Source organism: Lepus europaeus, chromosome 1 (assembly GCF_033115175.1).
Source record: "Lepus europaeus isolate LE1 chromosome 1, mLepTim1.pri, whole genome shotgun sequence".
NCBI classification, from domain to species: domain Eukaryota; kingdom Metazoa; phylum Chordata; class Mammalia; order Lagomorpha; family Leporidae; genus Lepus; species Lepus europaeus.
The window spans coordinates 154,591,585-154,614,912 of NC_084827.1; the positions used below are offsets into that span (position 1 = coordinate 154,591,585).

The following is a 23,328-nucleotide window of genomic DNA, read 5'->3' on the forward strand; positions in this document are numbered from 1 at the left end:
AGGAGCATGTATCTGAGTCTTCATGTTGTTAAATGAGCTTTGTGTTCACTTAAGATTATTCATCTTGTATTTGACTCTGAAGAGGTTTAACCTTATCTAAATCACTGGGCCAGAGCTAATGAATCGTGTCTTCAAACTGTCTCTTCTTTTATATTATTATAATGGGACACAAAATAAAATTTTGCATCTGAACAAGTTGGGAACAAAATCAATTTTTCTTCTGTGTATAATGACATGCCAGCCAGGCTTGTATTATGCAGAAGCCAAGAGAAATGCTGAGCAAGTCAACCTAGCTCTCTGTCTTGGAGTTAGGAGTGCCCTGCAGAACTGGAGAGCATTCCGTGTGGAAACTGTTCTGACTTACCTGTGTCTTTGCACTGCCACAGTGCGTCAGGATCAACGTTGTACCTTAGTGAGGAGGGTTGCAATGCTTTGCACAATTTCATGAGCATTTCTAGAGAGTGGAAATTAATAACCAAAGGGACAGAAAATGCTTTACTTTGAGCTTTATGTGAACTCACCTACCCACTATTTGTATTTAAGTTAAGGTAGATAAACAAGAATATACTAATATGCCATTCAATTTAATACACTCTAATTTCCAATACATTTAACAAGATCTAGGTTTTTGGAAATTGTGTAAAAGGTAAAGCCATTTCTCGCTCACCAGGAAAATGTCCTAAGAATCAGGTAATGAGCTCAAAATATGTGTTGTGGAGGTGTAGTTCAATGTACCTGCTTCAAAATTCTCACCTGGTTTGATTTGATGGGACACCTGTTTAGAAATAGTTTTCAGTCCCACTTTGAATTATCATTCACAATCATTATTTTATGCTACTGTTGCTCTTCTCAGAAATCTTTAAATAATCAGTTTTCTAGGGTGTGAGACATTATGGGGGAACAGCAACAATTGAGGTCATCTTAGTGATTGTTAACTCTTTTTCTTGCCTCGAAAGCTACACACATATTAACTAACTTCACACTTTTACACAATTGGCTAATTCTGTCAATCAGCCTTTCTACTTTCCTCCCTTCCTCCGTCATTCCTTCCCTGCCTCTCTCCTTCCTTCAGTGATTTTCTCCTTCCTTTCTTCCTTCTGTTTCCATTCTTTATTTTTTCTTTAATTGCTTTGCTGGTAAGAGTCCAGTGTTATTTGATTGGTAGAGGGGAAATACTTTGCATATTTGGTAGAGATGTCTCTGATGGATGAGTTTATTTTAGTGCAAGAAAGTTTTGAAATTCATACACAATTTTTTCATAATGAACATTTTTCATGAATATTTTGAAGACCCTTTATTTGCTCTATAGGAGCAAAAAAGAGAAAAAGGGAAAAGGGGAACGATATTGTGGTACAGATTAAGCTGTTTGTGGTATCAGCATCCTGTACCCCACTGCTAGTTCCATGTCGAGTTGTTCTACTTCCTATACAACTCCCTGCTAATGTTCCTGGGAAGATAGCCCAAGTGCTTGGCCCTCTGACACCCATGTGGGAGATCCAGTTGGAATTCTTGGCTCCTGTTTTTGGCCTGGCTCAGACCTGGCTGTTGTGGCCTACTGGGGGAGTAATAGAGGATGGGAGATGTGTGTGTGTGTATGTGTCTGTGTATGTGTTTGTGTCTGTCTTTCAACTCCTTCACTGTACAAAGTTGAACTTTATTTACAGCCTTGTGTTTGCCACTCTGCTGCCGCAGTATTTCTCAATGCTGCTACCCCTTTTCATGAGCTCATGTTGTACCACATAGCTTATCCCTCCATGAAATATTCTGAGTCACTCTGTCATTTTACTGATTCAAATATTGTTCTGTATTTTTTCATGACACACTGTCCAGTAGATATTTCTATGATGATAAAATATTCTCTATGTGTACTGGCCATGTGTGGCTATGTGACATTTCTAATGTAGCTGGTATCTCAATTGATCAAAAGTTTTGTTAGATTAATTTATTAAAAATTTTAATTAATTACTGAACTGTACATCTGCTCCCTCACTTATTCCTGCTCTTAGATTTAACAGGGATAACTTTTCAGTTAAATTTAAACACCTAAGAATAATTGTCTGTTAATTAAAGAGTTCAACCAATCATACTAAGTAGAACAAAAAATACTAAAAGGAATAAAATAATAAGTTGCTCCTTGACAGGCAGGACAAGGGCTGATCAAGTCATTGTTTCTCAGTGTCCATTTCACTTCAACATGTTTCCTTTTAAGTGCTCGGTTAGTTGTCACTGATCAGGGAGAACATATGATATTTGTCCCTTTGGGACTGGCTTTTTTCACTCAGCATGATGTTTTCCAGATTCCTCCATTTTGTTGCAAATGACCGCATTTCATTATTTATTTATTTTTTTACTGCTGTATAGTATTCTATAGAATACATATCCTGTAATTTCTTTATCCAATTTACTGTTGATGGGCATTTGGGTTGATTCCAGGTCTTAACTATTGTGAATTGAGCTTCAATAAACACTGAGGTGCAGACAACTCTTTTATTTGCCAATTTGATTTCCTTTGGGTAAATTCCAAGGAGTGGGAAGACTGGGTTGCATGGTAGGGTTATATTCAGGTTTCTGAGGAATCTCCAAACTGATTCCATAGTGGCTTTACCAGTTTGCATTCCTGCCAACAATGGGTTTGTGTCCCTTTTTTCCCACATACTCGCCAGCATCTGTTGTTGGTAGATTTCTGTATGTGAGCCATTCTAACCGGGGTGAGGTGAAACCTCATTGTGGTTTTGATTTGCATTTCCCTGATGGCTAGTGATCCTGAACATTTTCTCATGTGACTATTGGCCATTGGATTTCCTCTTTTGAAAAATGTCTATTTAGGTCCTTGGCCCATCTCTTATGTGGGTTGTTTGTTTTGTTGATGTGGAGTTTCTTGATTTCTTAGTAGATTCTGGTTATTAATCCTTTATTGGCTGCATGGTTTGCAAATATTTTTTCCAATTCTGTTGGTTGCCTCTTCACTTTCCTGACTGTTTCATTTGCAGTACAGAAACTTCTCAATTTGATTTAATCCCAATTGTTAATTTTGGCTTTGACTGCCTGTGCCTCTGGGGTCTTTTAGGAGAAGTCTAGTCAAAGTGATCAGTTTCAGTGCATAATTGATCATAATGATAGGATTAAGTGTCAAAGGGATCACATAAACAAGACTAGTGTCTGCTAATACTAATTGATAGAATTAAAAAGGATAGAACAATCTAACATGGGAAGTGGGATACACAGCAGACTCATAGAATGGCAGATGTCCTAAATAGCACTCTGGCCTCAGATTCAGCATTTAAAAGGCATTCGGATCTGGCTGAAGAGCCCATGAGAGTATTTCAGGCATGGAAAGTCAAGACACTGTGGAAAAAAAAAAATCTCTGTGAGATCCCAGTAGAAAGAACTGGCCATCAAAGAAGGACGTACCTTTCTCTGAAGGGAGGAGAGAACTTCCACTTTGACTATGGCCTTGTCTAAATAAGATTGGAGTTGGCAAACTCAAAAGGTTTCCATAGCTTTGGCAACTCATGACAAGAGCCTTGGGTGATTACTGACATCACAAATAAGAGTGTTGTTAAATCAACAACTCAACAACAGGAGTCACTGTGCACTTACTCCCCATGTAAGATCTCTGTCCTTAATGTGTTGTACTATGAGAATTAACGGTAAAACTACTACCAAAACAGTACTCTATACTTTGTGTGTCTGTGTGGGTGCAGTATGTTGAAATCTTTATTTAGTATATACTAAGTTGATCTTCTGTATATAAAGATAATTGAAAATGAATCTGGATGAAAATGTGATGGGAGAGGGAGTGGGAGATGGGATGGTTGTGGGTAGGAGGGAGGTTTGGGGGGAATAAGCTGCTATAATCCAAAAGTTGTACTTTGGAAATTTATATTTATTAAATAAAGGTTAAAATTTTTTCTAAATTAATTAAACATTAAATTTAAATAATCGCACAGTGAGTGGCTACCATATTGGAAAGTAAGTTTTAGAACAAGTAACACAAAGATTGGTATATTATAAGTGATAATACTTAATAATAGGTTGTGTTAAAAACTTGAGAGAAAAATGTATTGTTCTGAGGCATCTTTATCAAATCTTGGGGAGATTAACACTCAAAATGGGAGTAAGAACAGAAGATACTAAGAATGAGTATTTAGTGGCTAAGACACCAATTAGGATGAACACATTCTACATTGAAATACCTGGGTTCAAAATCCAGCTGGGGCTCCTGACTCTACTTTCCTGTTAGTTTGGACCCTGAGAAGGCAGTGGTGATTGCTCAAGTAATTGAGTTCCTGTCACTCAGAAGGACCCTGGATTGAATTCATGGCTTGTGATTTTGGCCTCAGTGCAGCCCTAGTAGTTGTGGGCATTTGAGGAGTGAACTAGAACTAGCAGTGAATGGAGTCCTGTCTCTCTCTCTCTCTCTCTGTCTCTTTCTTTCTCTCTCTCTCTCTCCCACTCAAATACATATATAAATAGTATATAAATAGTTTTTAAAGAGAAGAGATTAGGGCCTGCTCCATGGCGATGTAGGTTAATCCTCTGCCTGCGGTGGCAGCATCCCATATGGACACCGGTTCTAGTCCCGGCTCACTCTCTTCCAATCCAGCTCTCTGCTATGGCCTGGGAAAGCAGTGGAGAATGGCTCAAGTCCTTGGGCCCCTGCACCCACATGGGCGACTGGGAGGAAGCACTTGGCTCCTGGCTTCTGATTGACGCAGCTCTGGCCGTTGAGGCCATGTGGGGAGTGAGCTAACGGAAGGAAGACTTTCTCTCTGTCTCTCTCTTTCACTGTCTGTAACTCTACCTCTCAAATAAATTAAAAAAAAAAAGAGAAGAGATTAAATTCAATGGGAGAAGTATTGCATTGATTTGAGATAGAAGCATATTTGCGTGCATTAGAAAAAACAAATTTACTAAGAGCACCTGCTGCAAAAAATCCAAACTAATACATATATCAGAAAGCCACAGAAAGAGCTATTTTCTAAATAGCTTGATACTCTCTTCTCCAAACTCAGAACATGAATTAGTTAAAGAAGATTAATGATTAGGATGAGCAAAATGCAATAGATTTAATTCAATTATATTCCTCTAATAGGATTTCATGAAAATGTTTTATTTAGTACAAGTTAAATCTTCTAACACCACATTGTTATATATTTTAATTTCAATGTATTGACTATCAAACTAATATAATTGAATTTCATTTTGTTTAATATTGCTTGAAATAGCATGCCCACAAGTATTTGTTTAGAGATGTTTTGCAGGATTATTTTATTCTGTTCTTAGCTCTTTAAAATTTATTTTTGTATGCATTTTGAAACCCAGTTACAAATCTATTTCAATCACTACTTCACCTTTTCTATAAAATAAAATAATTAGAATGCTGAAGATTCTTTCATTCAGTTAATAAATATTTATAGAATTGAATCTGTGGGTGAGATAATATGCTAGGCTGTGAAATAATCTGGCAAATGAGTCAAATATATTCTGTGCCTATATGGAATTTAAGTCCTGCAGAAAAAACTTTAGTGGTGGGTAAAAGTTAAGAAACGTTAAATATATCAGGTCATGAGGATATATTAAACTGTTTGGTTCTTCCTATGCCCAAAGTTCCAAGTAAAAGAGAGAGCAGCCAAGAAAGGTCAGTGCAGGTGAGGGCAAGATGGGAGGCTATACAGATAAGACTTTGGTTTGGATGAGCTTTGAAGGTGACTGGGAGTTGGGGCAAAGTTGAACAGGTAAAAGGTATATCAAAGGCAATATAAGTGAGAGGAACAGCACAAATAAAATCTATACTCCAGAAATGCACAGGGGGGGAAGTGAAGAAATGAGTCCAGTTTGAATTGGGCATAATATTAGAACCACAAAATAATCTGATATTGGTAAATGGAGGCAATTTATAGAGATTAAGTCCATTATGATGGTTGGGATACCCAAGTGAAAAAAGATTCTCAAAATTCACACACATAAAGACCCAGAGCACAAGTTACACAATAGACAAGAGGCAACAGATTTTAGATTTATCAACCAACTATGCTACTTGAGCCAATGACAGTAGCTAAATTTATAGAGGAATAGAAGGTAGCCAGACTAAAACAGGTAACAGTGGATAGAGCCGTGGGGAAACAGAACAGTAAATGGTTATTTTGAGTAATAAAGTAGGTGACAAGCAGCTTAGTAAAAGCCAGAGGGGATATCTTTCTAAAAAATGAAATATTAAAAAGGTCATATAATGACAGTCTGAAGAAAATTAAAATTAAGAAAATGTTTATGTGTGTATAGAAGCTCTATGATTATTGTTGAATAAGCATACTCGTTAGGATGCTAAATGCAGAAGCCATTTTTAGAAAATAAACATGGAAGGTGGTCCTCAGACTGTCAAAGCAGGGGGTTACAGAAAGTGTTAGCATTGCAAATGCAGACTTCATAGCAGTTAGAAGATTTAGTGGGCTATTTATTTGTGTACTTTTAAAAGGTAAGGAGGCCCAAATGTATTCTAAGGTAGAAAATAAGGAGCCTTGGGTGTTTTTGAAATTGAACAGTTCACTGCTTCTTACTGTGTTTGGTACAAATTTGAATCTCTCTTTTCCATTAAATTCTAGTGATTCCATTACAGAAGAAACACTGCGAAAGGCAAAGGAGATTGGGTTCTCTGACAAGCAGATTTCAAAATGCCTGGGCCTGACTGAAGCCCAGACAAGGGAGCTGAGGTTAAAGAAAAACATCCACCCTTGGGTTAAACAGGTAAAGGAATATCCTTTTTACCATAGAATTTCTGTGATGAAATGTAGGTAGCCACTCAAAAAGCCATGGCTAATAAAAAGAAGGCTGGAACTAGAAAGTGGTCTACTTGTCCACTTGATGCCCAAGGTGTCAACAATTTTACTCAACACAGATTTATTTATACGTAAAGTACAGAAGATGAAGGAAAAGCTTGGATCTAAACATAAGAAAATTTATCTGATTTTCTTGGTTTTAAATGAAAAAAAAAAAAAGCAACAGACCAAAAATGTCCTCTTCTCTGCTTTTTGACTTGTGTTCACATATCTTCCTATGTGCTGTGAGAGAAATCCTAAGAGTAATAAAAGGACTTGCAATACCATAGGAGCTGACCCTCTTGAAAAGGATGGTTATCTCCTTCAGCTCTAACATTTTACGGAGTAATACTTTATTTTAAGTGCTCTATCATTATGGTTCATTTAGTATTCATTGTGATAGGGCTGGGCATAATGAGCTAATCTAGTATTCATTACAATCACACATGAACATTCATAGGTGTGCCATTGTGATCTTCTTTTTTCTCTCTGGCCTTTAATGGAAGGGATGTCTTGGTTTAAAGTACCACCAGCTGGTTTTTGTCCTTTAAAATCATTGACTTTTCTCTGTGCGCTCAGGGGGCAAATGCATACCCTTAGGTCTCAAGTTTAATGCTAAATATTTTCTATTCAGCAATTATTATCTTTCTTCCTTTTCACTTATTTTATACCAGCTTGCACTGTCTGCCCTTCATTCTTGCTCACTAAGCTGAGATACTGGCCCTAGAGAGATGAATTGATTTACTTTTTCTAAATATGTTCCATGAGATTCAGTTCTCCCACCCTTGCTCATGCTCTATGGTATTTTTGTCATCCCCTTTTCTGTGCCATAGGTCGCTTAAATCCTATGTATGAGTATACAAACCAAAGACACCCTTACATTTTGCTCTGATTTCAGAATCCACACACAGCTGCTTTAGACAGCAGGCTGCGTAAGTCTTCCTGGTAACTGGTTGACCATATGACCACTTTTTCTGTTTTGGATAGATTATTACTACATTGATGGTTTAATGATGTCTGGGTATGTATGTGACCACTTATTACTCAAGCTTTAACTAGATCATCACCATTTTATTCTCTCATTTTCAGAATTTGAAAGCAATTAGATTGTAGATATATTTGCCTGTACTTGATGGTAACATACATTAAAAGAATATCAATACAATATCAAAATGCATTTTTTAAAACAATATGATACAAGGTAGACATATTTATTTATTTACTCTTGCAGATTGATACACTGGCTGCAGAATACCCATCTGTAACAAATTACCTCTATGTTACCTACAATGGTCAGGTAAGAACTATCAAACTGATGTACTTAGAGAGTTCTAGATTTAGTAGATATCCACATTAGGAAAAACATAATTTTGCATTTTTGATTGTTCAGTGATCTCAGAGTAAAAATGGAACCACGTGGATTAGGTATACTGATGTGGTTCTGTATTCAGTCTTTTGAGAAATGCCTTAGAAATTGAAGTCAAACTAGTGAAAAGGTGAGGACAATGCTTATATGAACATATAACTATGCTCTTCTCATGACTATTTAATTTTATATTACTGAGCTGGACCTATTTTTTTTTTTACAGACAAGTAGAGTTTATGTAATACTTTATATTTATGAGTTCCCAGAGACCAGTAAAGGATGCACATGAACAAGAATTAAAAAGACACACTTAAAGACATGACAGATAGTAAAATTAAATAGGAGAATAAATAATAATTACTTCAACTTCTGTGTTTTTTATTTCCCTTTAGGAACATGATATCCAGTTTGATGATCATGGAATGATGGTGCTGGGCTGTGGCCCATATCACATTGGTAAAGTGATGAATGATGTTTACATTGAACTTTAAAATTTTAGATAGTTATTCTCCCACACTGAGATAAAATGATTTAAACAGCTATTTAGTGCCATAACCTAGACTCAAACACAGATCTTAATGACAAATTCCATCTCCTTTCATTCACTGATCTCACTTGTTTATCATTTTCATCCTCATAAATGGATTCACTGGGGTTGGAGAATGGATTGACTTTCACTATTTTCTACTAACATAGTTTTTGAAAATAAGGACCTGCATTTACTCAGGGACATTATACATCGTTCTGAAATTGAATTGCAGGTACAATCTGCCAAAATATGAATTTTGTTTTTATCAATGCAGAGGTTATCTCATTGGTAAATCTATAGAGCATTATATAATCTAATTAAAACATACTCATTGGGGTCATTGCTGTGTTTTAGTGAGTTAAGGAACCGCCTGCAGAGCCAGCATCCCATGTGGGCACTGGTCCACCACCAGGTTGCTCTGCTTCCTATCCAACTCTCTGCTGATGTGCCTGGTAAAGCAACGAAGGATAGCCCAAGTGCTTGGGCTCCTGCACACATATGGGAGACCTGGAGGAAGCTCTTGGCTCCTAATTTCAGCTTGTGCCAGTCCCAACCTTTGTGGCCATTTAGGGAGTGAACTAATGGATGGACGACTTCTCTCTCTCTCTCTCTCTCTCTCTCTCTCTTCCCCTGTCTTTCTCTCTCTCTGTAACTCTGCCTTTCAAATAAATGAAATCAATCTTAAAAAAATACCCTTCAGAGATTATGACAATTTTTCCCTAGTCAATTAAAATTTGGTATATAGTATGATCTATTATAGTTGCAAGATACATGTTTAAGTGTGGTGATATTGAGAAGTGTACTTAATATTTAATCCCTACAAAACATTCTGTAATGAAGAGATAAAATATATGATTTAAATGTATTTAGTCTTACTGTGTTACTTCAAGCACAGTTTATTTTAGTCTTTACAATGAAGTAACTATTCCTAGAAGTACTTGAAGTAGGCCAAAAGTGTTATATATTCACCACTTTAGTTATTATCTTGGTCTATTTGTGGTATTTTAACAAAATGTCTGAGCATATATAAGTTATAAAGAATAGAACTTTTTTTTTCCCTCAGAGTCCTGGAAGCTGGAGAATGTGATCTCAAAATGCTATGGAGTTCTGTTGTCTGTTGGGGATTAGTTCTCTGCTTCCAAGATGGTGCCTTGAAGTAGGCATCCTACATTTTAACATGGCAGAAGGCAAAAGTGAACAAGGGGCCCTTTGTTAAGGCCTTTTATAACAGCATTAATCAATTAATGAGGACTCCAGCTAAACACTTTCCCCAAGAATCCACCTCCTTCTATTGCGACAGGGATTCGGTTTCTCACATATGAATCTGAATTTTGACACGTTCAGACCATAGTAATTTTCTTATGGCCAAAGGGCCTTAACATTCACCAACCTCTATCCTTCTCTTCCTTCTGGGTCATTTTTACCTTCCTCTTCAAATTTAACCTAATTTGTGTAATAATTCTTTATTATATTAGGGTCAAGGAAGGACTAATTGAGCAGCTAATCAAGTGTGTACTTTTTAGAGTGAGAATTAACGTGCTATTGTATTTGGGTTACAGATTTTGACAGGAATTTTTAGGAGATGATGTACTAATGTAAAGAATTAATATTAAATCTCTGGACTTGGAGTTCTATGGCATCCCAGTAGAGGTGATATTTTGAGGCATTTAGGCCATTATTATACTACAAATTAGCTCATTGAAGGTCACTCTTGATGGGATGGTCTTGCCAATTTTAGAAGGATCTGCTTAGAAAGAGCAAGATTTTCCATCGGTCAAGATATGACAGAACTCCTGGGTTCCTTGGGGCTCACCAGGGTTAATCTTCAGACATCAGATGAAGTGGGAGGACTGAACAAAACACTCAAAGTATTTTGGTAACAGGCTTACCTATTTTGTGTGTTGAAGTCAAGTGTGTTCACTTTGAATGTCTTCTCAGGAAAGAGAAGGCTATTTTTATCATTAAAATTATCCCCCATTAACACTGAAGATGTGACTGCTTCAAATGTGGAGATTATATACTGAGGCTCTCAGTGTATAAAACAAGCTAATCTTTCTTTATTGTTTAACTAGTCCCTTTTTCCCTTGCTATTAATGTATTGTGTATCAGGGTCTGAAATGTATAGTTGGGAGTTTTAAAAATTGAACTAAAGGAGATTAGTTTCCTTAACCTAGACTATCAGTGCCTTTCAGCTTCTTTTTGTGCTGTAACTTTGTGCTTTCCTTACCCCTTTTCCCAATCTCATTGTCTCTGCAGGCAGCAGTGTAGAATTTGATTGGTGTGCTGTCTCCAGTATCCGCACACTGCGTCAACTTGGTAAGAAGACGGTGGTGGTGAATTGCAACCCTGAGACTGTGAGCACAGACTTTGATGAGTGTGACAAACTGTACTTTGAAGAGTTGTCTTTGGAGAGAATCCTAGACATCTACCATCAGGAGGTAAAAAAAGAAAAAAAAAATAAAGAAAATGAATGAAAGGAAAAAATATATGCAGTGCACACTTTGTGTTTGTGTATTCATGTCTGTAGATTTATATTATAGTTTTCCTCAAGAGAAAGTACTGCCAGTGTCTTCTATTGCCTAGTTTTGTAGTTAAATTTGAAAAAAAAATCACTGCAGCTTTTTTTTATTTTGAGGGTCTTGTCACAGAGTGATATGTTCTCTTTCTAATGTGATATGTTTTTCTTTCTAAGTGTTCAAGGTATCTTGAAAACTGTGGTAACTTGTGCCAGCCACAATATATTAACTAGGACAAGATAGCCACTGATAAATATTTTGCAGAATTATTTAAGTGGCCATCTAGATATATAATAAACATTCTCTTTACTGTTCAAGTGATGTGGTTTCAGGATGAACAGTTCTCAGAGGAGAAAAGTCAACTGTTCACCAAGGACCAATTAATTCTTTCTTCTATCAGATGAAGCCATGAGCCTTATATAAGATCAATGAGTTCATTTTGAATGATTCTGATTCTTTCATAGCCTTCTCTTACAGTTGTCTTCTGTGTCTATGCCAATATTATTGAGTGTACCTTCACCATGTATGCTTAGTAGCTAAACAGTAGGTTACTGTAAGTCTGTAGAACAAGTTAATTTTTTTGTAATTAAAACAAACAGCTAGGAAATTCCAGAATAGTTTCCATAATTATGCCTTCATCATCATTGTATGTATTTTCTTACCACAGAGAATTATCCTGATCTGCAAAATATGATCACTTAGATGTGGAAAAGTACTGAGTTAGAGCCACAATATGTAAATTCTACTTCTGACTTGAAAATTCATTGACTTATGCAAATTTCTTAAATTTTTTCTGTTGTATCTTTTTTTTTAATTGATAGGTCCTATGTGTATAAGAAACATGTTACATGCAGGTATTTGAAAATAATATGGAATTATGATTCATGTTACATTGTAAAGTATATCACATATAGTACTAGAATAGCATCATAATTTTATTACTATAAAGAAAAAAAGACATCAAAACAAAGGTGTTTTTACAAATACTTCTTAGCACTTGATAAATTCCAGGTTCAGCCAGATAGATAACTATAAAAACAGGTCACCACTTTCAAGACATTAACAAATAAAGATCCCCCAAAATACGTGGAAAATCAAATATGTATAAAAATATTATACACAATAGCAACAGGATTATACCCATACTTATTTCCCCCATGAAATGGTTTATGGAAAAATCTGCAACTCCTGTGACCTCTTTTGGATGCACTTACAGATGGCTATTAATTTTTTTTACTATAACTACAGTCTGCATGATAGAAAGAAAGAAGTTATACCTTCTTTGAAGCCAACTGGCATTTGAAATGATACAGTGGACTACTTATTATGACATCATTTAGTTATTTAGTTTAAGTTTTTTTTTTTTAAACAAGATTTATTTCTTTACTTGAAAGTCAGAGTTACAGAAGGAGAGGGGGACACAGAGACAGATTGATCCTCCATTTGCTGGTTCACTCCCCAAATGGTTGCATTGGCTAGGGCTAGGACAGGCCATAGCCAGGAGCCAGGAGGTTTATCCAGGTCTCCCATGTGGACAATGGGGCCCAAACACTTGAGCCATCTGCTACTGCCTTTCCCAGGCCTTTAGCAGGGAGCTGGGTCAGAAGTGTAGCAACTGGGATGTGAACTGGTGCCCATATGAGATGCTGGCATCACAAGCGGCAGCGTTATCTGCTATGCCACAATGCTGGCTCCTATTTTGAACTTTTGGTAATAGGACTAAATTTTTTAAATACTCTAGTATTTTGATTATAAATAAGCAGCAGTAGTAAAAATACAAGACAGATGTGTAGATTTCTGATATATCTGTGCAAAGTATGTGAATGCATATAGTACATATTATAGGCAAAGAGAGGTGGAAGGGGGAAAAGAAGACTAACTGAGATCTTGATAAAAATAAATAAATAAAATAAGACTCATATTGTAGTATATTTTACTACCAATACTTTAGCCAAAATGCAAAGAGTAATCTAGGAGCACAATAATGGCTGGGGTGATGTAACACATATCAAAGTTTTTGGGAGAGCTGACACAGTGTAGTCAGTGCATAGGGTGGCTTAGACCATGTAGACCTTTTTCCAAAAGGTGAAATACAAAATGTCACATTTACATTAAGAGCTGCATAACCCTAGGATGCCCTTAAAAAGTGACTTGATCCTTATTGTTCTAATACCTAAGTTTTAAATTCAGTTTTACAAATAAATACTGCCATATTGTTATAAGGCAGGCAGATAATTTTCATTAGAGACCAGAAAAATAATATAAAGATATAATATAAAGAATATATTCTATAGCATATATATATGCACATATATATATATATATATGTGTGTTTCCTTTTATGAGAATGCTGTGTGTCTCCTCAGAGCAAGCTCCTCAAATGGTGCTCTGTTGTCTCTGTTAATGAGCGTGCCTCCACCTGTCTTTATTCTACCGGGGATGCCCTAAGCGATGCTGAGGACCCCAAGCATTCAGTAATAAATTCCTAGAGAATGGGAAAGGATATCTAAATGTATTCAAAAGCACATATTTGAGTCACTTACAAGAGCAATAGGCTTTCCCAGTGACACAAGAGCTAAATTTGATGATGCAAAAATATGATGGATCTCTGTCTGGATATCTTGTTGGCGTTCTGGACCGTGGCATCAGGGCAGATTCTCTAAAGAAACTATCAGTGGGGCAGTCAGAGAAGTAATATGCCATGTAGGTAAAGCAGGCATTTTGGAAGAGGTCTTTACTAGCAGTTAAGTGAGAGGTGCTGAAATCTCCTTGTCATATGTTTTAATTTTTATTTATTGACTTGACAGGCCGAGAGACAGAGACAGAAATAGAGGGAGAAAGACAGACAGAGACAGATCAAACATCAATTGGTTTAGGGCTGGACCAGGGTGAAACAGTAGCCAGGAGATCAATCCAGGTCTCCCATGTGGGTGGCAGAAACCCAACTACTAGAACCATCAGTGCTGTCTCCCAGGGTGTGCACTAGCAGGAACCTGGAATTGGAAGCAGTGTCAGGACCCAGGCATTCTGATATGAGATGAGTGTCCCAAGTGGCCTCTTTTTTTTTTTTTTTTTTTTTTTTTTTTGACAGGCAGAGTGGACAGTGAGAGAGAGAGAGACAGAGAGAAAGGTCTTCCTTTTCTGTTGGTTCACTCTCCAATGGCCGCCGCGGCTGGTGCGCTGCGGCTGGCGCACTGCGCTGATCCGAAGGCAGGAGCCAGGTGCTTCTCCTGGTCTTCCATGGGGTGCAGGGCCCAAGGACTTGGGCCATCCTCCACTGCACTCCCGGGCCACAGTGGAGAGCTGGCCTGGAAGAGGGGCAACCGGGATAGAATCCGGTGCCCCGACCGGGACTAGAACCCGGTGTGCCGGAGCCGCAAGGCAGAGGATTAGCCCAGTGAGCTGCGGCACCGGCCCCAAGTGGCCTCTTAACTACTGCACCTAATGCTTGCCCTAACACAATAGCAGAATGTTAGAATTATACATTCCTTTGGCTGTAGGTATTTTTTACACTCTTTCAAGTGGCCCTTTAAGATTAGTCATCTATTCATTGTGATTGTGTTCATAGGTTTTACTTCCTGTTAAGAGATTTGAATTGTGATTTTATTTGTTTGGCTTGTGGGGAATTCAAGAAAGCAAGAGGCTGATGTCCGCCACCTATAAGGCTTTGATTAGTGATACTTTCCCCAGTTCACAATTTTGCTTAGGACACTTTTTTAAAAAAGATTTTTTATTTTGAAAGGCAGAGTTGCAGAGAGAGAAGGACACACACACACACACACAGAAAGAGAGAGCGAAAGAGCTCGATTTTCCATTTGTCAATTCACGCCCCAAATGGCTGCAATGGCTGGTGCTGGGCCAGGCTGAAGCCAGGAGCCTGGAACTCCATGTGGGTCTCCCATGAGTGTAACAGGAACACAAGCACTTGGCAATCTTCTGGTGCTTTCCAGGCACATTATCAGGAAGCTTGATCAGAAGTGGAGCGGCTAGGATTGCAACCTGTATCCGTAAGGAATGTTGGCATCACAGGCACTGCCCTAACCCATTGAGCCATGGTGTCAGCCCCAAGAGACTTCTTTTTTTTTTAATTAAACTTTTATTTAATGAATATAAATTTCCAAAGTACAGCTTATGGGTTACAATGGCTTCCCCCTCCCAAAACTTCCCTCCCACCCACAACCCTCCCCTTTAGATATATGAATTGGGCCAGCGCCGCGGCTCAACAGGCTAATCCTCCGCCTGCAGTGCTGGCACCCCGGATTCTGTACCGGTTGCTCCTCTTCCTGTCCGGATCTCTGCTGTGGCCCAGGAGTGCAGTGGAGGATGGCCCAAAGTGCTTGGGCCCTGCACCTGCATGGGAGACCAGGAGAAGCACCTGGCTCCTGGCTTCAGATCAGCCGGCCGCAGTGGCTATTGGGGGTGAACCAATGGAAAAGGAAGACCTTTCTCTCTGTCTCTCTCTCTCTCACTGTCCATTCTACCTGTCAAAAAAAAAAGATATAGGAATTGAAAATTGTTTATAGAAGTTGTGACACTTTCACTCTCTTTTATTAGATATATATTTGCTGAGAATAAACTTATTCAGTACTCTTTACAGGATAACATGAGTAAGAATTTCATTGATCTGGTCCTAACTTAAAATTTTCCCCTTTATCCTTTAGAGAATCATGGTTTGAAATGTTACATAAATAAACAGCATGAATTTTCTTCTGTATTCAAGTCCCATTTAGACCTATTTTTCAGTTCTCTTTATGTCAGTTCACTAAAAAATCAAATTTGGTTAAAAAATATCAGGCAACATATTTGAAACCTTTTAGTGTTCCTGCCTGGCTTGAACCTGCTTGATTTTTTTTTTTTTTTTTTGCTTTTACAGTGCATATTTTCCTGACTATACCCCACAAAAATATACTCTGCTTAGTGATTTAAGTACACTGTTTCTAACATTTAACACTAGATAGCATTGCAACATCACTTGAGTTAAATAAATGAATGAATTACAGATATTAGTAATAGGGAAAACCCACTGGGCAATGCATGATGCTAAATAGGGTTGGAGTTCATTTCTAGCATTCAATTTAATCAATTGTTTAGGTCTAAATATTTTAGAAACCTGTGAGAAAATATGAATTTAAGACTATTTTATACCCGGCGCCGCCGTAGCTCAATAGGTTAATCTTCCGCCTGCGGCACCGGCACGCCGGGTTCTAGTCCTGGTCGGGGCGCTGGATTCTGTCCTGGTTGCTCCTCTTCCAGTCCAGCTCTCTGCTGTGGCCCGGGAGTGCAGTGGAGGATGGCCCAAGTGCTTGGGCCCTGCACCCCATGGGAGACCAGGAGAAGCACCTGGCTCCTGGCTTCGAATCAGTGTGGTGTGCTGGCCGCAGCGGCCACTGGGGGGTGAACCAACGGAAAAGGAAGACCTTTCTCTCTGTCTCTCTCTCTCACTGTCCACCCTGCCTGTCAAAAAAAAAAAAAAAGACTTTTATTTCAGTAGATTACTTGAAACTATTGAGACATTAATAACTAAGACAATGTTGGTAATTTACATGTGTGAAATACCAGGTTCCTATCTCTATGTCCTTAGAAGTCCCTGCTTGAGATTATGGACAATTTAAAGTTGCATTTGTACAGGAAACTGTCCTAAGTAGCTTCAGCCTACACAATATAGTGAATTCCTTTCACTGAATGGGCAAAACCTGCCCTACACCATCACACGGTTACTCTAAAACATCCTGCAGATGTGACTATCTGTATTTCTGGAGGTCAATGATGAGCATTTGGTTGTACCCTGAAAGGGTTTCTGTCTACCACCTTTCCAGTAGACTGTTTTAGAAATAGTTCTCTTATCTAACGTTAACTACGTCTGAAATCAGCCAAGAAATTTGAGATCCGAGTATTTTCCATTTTATTTAAGCATTGTTACTTTAAAATCTTTAGAGTGGAGTTTGCAGAACAGTCTGTGTTAACCAGACCCATCTAGGTTACAGATGTGTGAGATCTCTTAATCTTCAGGTCCTCAGTTTCTTGGTCTGTAGAATTGGGATAGTAATAAGCACTTTAGAAGGATAATGTGATTGTCAAAAAAACAGTCCAGGGTACCCAGAAAAGTCTATATTAAAGAGTAGCCACTATTATCTTATTGCTTGGGAAGTTATTAATTTCTTGAGAAATTTAGAGTTTCTTTAAAAAAATATTGATGTGTTTATTAGGTAAGGCCTTTTACCACAACTTTGAGCTCAATTTAGTCTGATTAACTAATTAACTTTTGCTCTAAAAAGCTACTCCTCTCAACTTTTAAAAAGATTTTGGAGTCTTTCACATAAATGTCTTTTTTGTATGCATGTAATTGAGAATTTTTCTTTTAAGTTCCTAAAACCTTAACAACACTGGAAATAAAAGAAATTAAAAGGATATTACAGCAATGAGAATAATTCTTTTTAAAGGTCTCACAAAAATGTATATTGAGCATATTGTAAAATGATGAAACATAGCTTAAATACACTTATAAATATGTGGTTCATTACTTCAGTGTTTCTTATAATGTCCAAGCATTCAACTGCAGGATGTTTGTTTAGGTAGTATTCCAAATATAATCACTCTCATCAGAGAGAAATTGGCTTCATCCATTATAAAAGTATTTCAGAATGATACAAATAACTTCAGCAACTCTACCAATATTTTTAGTGAATCATTAGGTAACCACAAATATGCCAAGTTCAATGCTCTGTCAAATACTATACTCTTTTTGAAATTGATAGATTTGTCTCTTTGTCTATATTCTCACAGTGCATAGGATCTTTAATGTTTCAAATGTTTACTAGCTTATTTAATCTACATGGAAACCTTGTGAAGTAAGTAGGTATTATCCTAAAGTTACAGACATGAAGCCTGAACTTGGTATGTGTCAGGGGGCGATGCACAGAGGGAACCAAAATGGGAAGGGACTTCCAACTGTAAGTCCAGTACCCCCCATCCCACATCCTCACTACCACAACACTGGTCTGGAGAAGCTTTTGTGGACTCAATCTTTTTTGTTTTGCAGTTCTGATTTTAAATAAGAATATTTACACTAATCAAACATATGAATTAAGGCTAAAGATCCAGGCACTGTGTGTAAAACAGTGGTAGGGAAATAACAACTAATGTCAGCTAATGGGAACCACAGTCAGTGCCAAGGTAGCAGTAACTGGGATGGTGGCCTGGGTTGTCAGAGTGAGGGTAGAGAGTTTATACTTATCCTCTAGGCAGTGAGGACCTTTGGAGAACCCTGAGTATAATGCTGTACCACTTGTTGAAGCAGTTTTACAGAATGCTTAATCTGAATGTGAATGACTAGGTGGAAGGGTACAGGAAAAATGAGTTTTGGAAGAGAAATCTATATTCATTTACATAATCATAACAGTGAGACAGGTATTCATACATTACAGAGTGGAGTACATGGTGCCATTTCATTAACTTGATTTTCTTTTCTAATTGCTGCATATGTAAGTGTTGCAAAGAATGTGAATCTGTAGTTGTGTGGAAGTATTGCATAGATTTTTACATGTTAAGTGCCTAAAAGTCAAAACAAGTCTATTTATCTCTTTGTGGTATAATTTAATATTGTCCACTGATAAGAGAGACAAAGATATAGCATCACGTCCAGCATGATTAGTGAGGAAATGAAAACAGTATCAGCAGAGTTGCCCATTCATGGTGAACTTCAATGGTGGAAACTGTGGATGTCTTTTCCAGGCATGTGGTGGCTGCATCATATCAGTCGGGGGCCAGATTCCGAACAACCTAGCAGTCCCTCTATACAAGAATGGTGTCAAGATCATGGGCACAAGCCCCCTGCAGATTGATAGGGCTGAGGATCGCTCCATCTTCTCTGCTGTCCTGGATGAGTTGAAGGTGGCTCAGGCACCATGGAAAGCTGTTAATACTTTGGTAAGAGGAACAAGTGTATGTTTTTAATGTTCTCCTTTGAATAATTGTATTCTGAATGTTAACTACCAGAGATGTGAACCAGAGGGCAGATAGAATATACCATGCTTAGTGGATTTACTTCAAAGTTGCTGTGTTTCCATGATTGCAGTTAAATGCTGATTATAAATTGATAGCAGTATTCTCATTAAAATTCATACAATGAATAAAAGTTCAAACTATTTTTGAACTAGATTTGATATTTAGAATTAGAAACTAAGAATTTTATGTATTTCAATGTCCAATTTACATTTTAATGGTGTCTTTTGAGAGAGAGAATAAAAAGACTTGGGTTATCACTTGATCTAGCAGTATCGTGCAGCATTTTTATTGCATATTTTAAACTATTCATATAATTTTTTGTTGTTGTTTCTATTAATTAGAATGAAGCACTGGAATTTGCAAAATCTGTGGGCTACCCTTGCTTATTGAGACCGTCTTATGTTTTGAGGTAATACATTATTTTCTAAAACAATGATTTAACAATCAGGAGATACAGAAATACATGCTGTATGCTAGTAGCACTAGGCTTTGATGTGTAGTAATTTGTAAATCCACCCACAATCCCCAAACCCTCACAACCAATTTGAGGATGGATCTCCTTCAGCTTAGTACATTTTCTTCATGAGGTGACTGTAGAATGAGATTACAGTTTTGTATCTTCAGATGTAGCTTAAGATTCCTTGCCAAGCTGAGGGTAGCTTTACTTTAGAGAACAAGACAATTGAAGAAAAAACACAAAAATTGATCTCTTTCCAGCATCTGTTTTCTGATATCCAAAAGGGCAGCTTGGCTTTGACTATGTCAGTACCTTCTGATAGTGCCTTTAACATTTCTAGTGTTTGAGATCTCAGTCGCTGAATTATAATAGTGAGGAATATGGACAGTGAGGATATTTTATATTAAACTCTGAGACTATGTTCTATCATCAAAAGAGAAGTTGTGAATTATCACTTACTCTCTTCAGATGTTACCATCTGATGTAAGGAACAATTTTTTGAACAGGGGATAATAAGAGAAAGACAATTTGCTGTGCACAATTTGAAAGTGTAAATGGAATTTGAAATGGGATCCTTTAAAATAATGAAAAATTTCAATGACATGGAAAACTTTCCTTTTCATTTAAATGACATTTTATGTAAACCACAGCCCATAATATTACTACTATGAGGAGTCAATGTAAATTAGTTTAAGCAACAGGCATATATTTAAGGAAGAATTGGAAAAAACAGCTTTGACTATTGCACTTCTCAATCATATTTTTGTTCCAGTTTTCTAGACCCTGAATTTTCAGTACTAGCCCTAGACTTCCTCCTTAAAAAAGATAAAGTATTCGAAAGCTTTATATGCAGAAATTTGTAGTATAGTAGAGCAGGTAAAAATTACTACTTTTAAAAAGGATGTAAAAATATTATTTCTCTATTATTTCTTCCCTTTCTCCTATTTATCCTCCCTTACCTCCCTCCTACCTCATTTTGTAAATGTCAAAATTCAGAGTAAATTAATTTCAGGTAGCATTATTTCTGAAGCATTTAGGAGGAAGAACACAGCTCAGTAAGCTTCAGTCACATACTATACGTTGTTTGCAAATGTTACTAAAATTTATTTTCTTTTTGTATTTTGGTTGAGTTAATAGAATAACCCACTTTAAAATCATACTGGTGGCTTAAAACCAGCTGTTGGTAGGCCGGCGCCGTGGCTCAACAGGCTAATCCTCCGCCTAGCGGTGCCGGCACACCGGCTTCTAGTCCCGGTTGGGGCACCGACCCTGCCCCGGTTGCCCCTCTTCCAGGCCAGCTCTCTGCTGTGGCCCGGGAGTGCAGTGGAGGATGGCCCAAGTGCTTGGGCCCTGCACCCACATGGGAGACCAGGAGAAGCACCTGGCTCCTGCCATTGGATCAGCGCAGTGCGCCGGCCGCAGCGCGCTGGCCGAGGCGGCCGTTGGAGGGTGAACCAACGGCAAAGGAAGACCTTTCTCTCTGTCTCTCTCTCTCACTATCCACTCTGCCTGTCAAAACAACAACAACAACAACAACAACAACAACAACAAAAACAGCTGTTGGTAATGAACTGTAAACAACATTAGAGAAATTATGATCTGGTGGAATCCCCTTAAGGTTTAAGAATTCCCTGGACCTGGTAAGGCATTAAAACAGTGTATCAAGCGTGAGCATTTGGCACAGTGGTTAAGACACCTCTTGGGATGCCTGCATCCCATACCAGAGTTCTGGCTTGAGACCAAGCTCTTCTTGGCTTGAGACCAAGCTCTTCAATCCAGCTTCTTGCTAATTCCCACTCCAACAGGCATCAAGTGATGACTCAAGTACTTGGGTCCCATGTGGGATACCTGAGTTTGAGTTCTGGGCTCCTGCCTTTGTCCTGACCCAACCCAGTAGATGGAAGACCTCTCTCTCTCTGCCTTCCTAATAAAATGAAAATAAATTCTTAGAATTTTAAAAAAACAAACAGAAAGGGCAAACTTGGGGGAAACTCTCTAGAGCTACTTGAGTTCCTTCTGGGCATTAATAGAGGTCTGGGTCCTTCCCCATCCCTAACTCCGGGGACATTTACTTTGGTTGATTGTCCTAGTGAATAAATGGAGTAAAATGCCCATTTGAAAAAAAAAAAAAAAGGTGCTAGAGGTTTCCTACTCTGATCTGAGAATCAGTGACGCCTAGCGCACTTCATGTCTGAAGTGATGAAAGAAGCTAACCTGAGTTTGTTTTCTCCTCTTCTCCTAGTGGGTCCGCCATGAATGTGGTGTTTTCTGAGGATGAGATGAAAAAATTCCTAGAGGAGGCCACTCGAGTCTCTCAGGTAATGTCCATTTGTTTTCCCCTGGTGACTTCGAACTCATGTTTTATTGCTACCCTACTTTATATGCTGTATTTTTCATATAATGTTAGAAAGATTTTCCTCCTTCCCACTAGTCTGAACAGGTAAAATAAAATCACTCAAAAGCATTAAATTGTAACTAGAACTTTAAGGTTAGTTGAAGAAAAGGAAGACCTGTATATAATTAACAGAGATTTACACATTTTTAGGCTCTAGAAGTCTAAAATGGTAAGCATGGATGCTGGATGTTGGATGCTTGATGCTGGATAAGCACCCTTGTTCTTCTAATGATTTAGATGATGATCAAGTTATTCCTGGGATTCCCATCCTCAAGGGGTGCCCAACCATGCTTACCATTAACCAGTGGTAGCTTTCCTGATTTTAATTCTCACACCCAGGGACTTTGCTTTGGTCAACCATGCAAACTTAAATAGCAAGTCCACTTGCACACCTATCATTTTTATTTTCATTTTACTGCATTCCATTTGTGAGTTAATAAACATGTTTATAATCTTGCAGTAACTCAGACACCATCCTCTATTGCCTCTAGCTTTTACATTCTCCTTTGTCCTTTACCTCAGTCTGATACATTTAAAATTTACCTGGTGGAATTATTGATCTGCAGATCTTGTACTGTAGAGGATGAAAATGATGTTTTCCTTGTAAAAGCTTTCAAAAGCTAGTTGGGGTTAAAAAAAGAACAAGTCCTAGAGAAGAGTTCGATGTTAGGCAAGTGGAATTCAGAAGGAGCTGGAGAGTAAAATCAGAGGCATCTCAAAAGCAATAGAGAGTATAGATTGTCCCTGTACACTTGAAAACCAGATCCCTATTCTGTATGACAGCTGCAACCCAAGGTTTCTTGAGCAGTGAAGAAAGTGAACAAGTAGTAAAAAGCGAGAATAGTAAAGCGTGTTAAAAAAGAAAACCAAGTGAATATGTGTACAACTTGGATAACAGGCAGCATTCTCTCAAATAATCTAGTTTTCATTACTATGCTCTGCAGTTAAGCACCAACTATCCTCTCCTTTAACCTATTCCCTGCCAGGGGTCCTGCCATGCTCCCACTTTGGGAAGCCAGCAATTATACCCAACTGGTCTTTTTTTTTTTTTTTTTGACAGGCAGAGTGGACAGTGAGAGAGAGACAGAGAGAAAGGTCTTCCTTTTGCTGTTGGTTCACCCTCTAATGGCCGCCGCGGTAGCGCGCTGCGGCCGGCGCACCGCGCTGTTCCGATGGCAGGAGCCAGGTGCTTATCCTGGTCTCCCATGGGGTGCAGAGCCCAAACACTTGGGCCATCCTCCACTGC

At 38.1% G+C, this 23,328-nt stretch overlaps 1 protein-coding gene across 1 annotated transcript in view; it reads left to right on the forward strand.

The window, feature by feature from the left end:
- CPS1 (carbamoyl-phosphate synthase 1) overlaps window positions 1–23,328 on the forward strand; it is a 138,499-nt gene that overhangs the window by 84,202 nt on the left and 30,969 nt on the right. Inside the window, exons 22-28 of the mRNA XM_062191022.1 lie at window positions 6,603–6,744; window positions 8,047–8,112; window positions 8,574–8,637; window positions 10,967–11,148; window positions 18,958–19,152; window positions 19,572–19,639; window positions 21,930–22,005. Of these exons, the coding sequence (XP_062047006.1) occupies window positions 6,603–6,744; window positions 8,047–8,112; window positions 8,574–8,637; window positions 10,967–11,148; window positions 18,958–19,152; window positions 19,572–19,639; window positions 21,930–22,005 (793 nt within the window). The remainder of the gene's footprint in view (window positions 1–6,602; window positions 6,745–8,046; window positions 8,113–8,573; window positions 8,638–10,966; window positions 11,149–18,957; window positions 19,153–19,571; window positions 19,640–21,929; window positions 22,006–23,328) is intronic.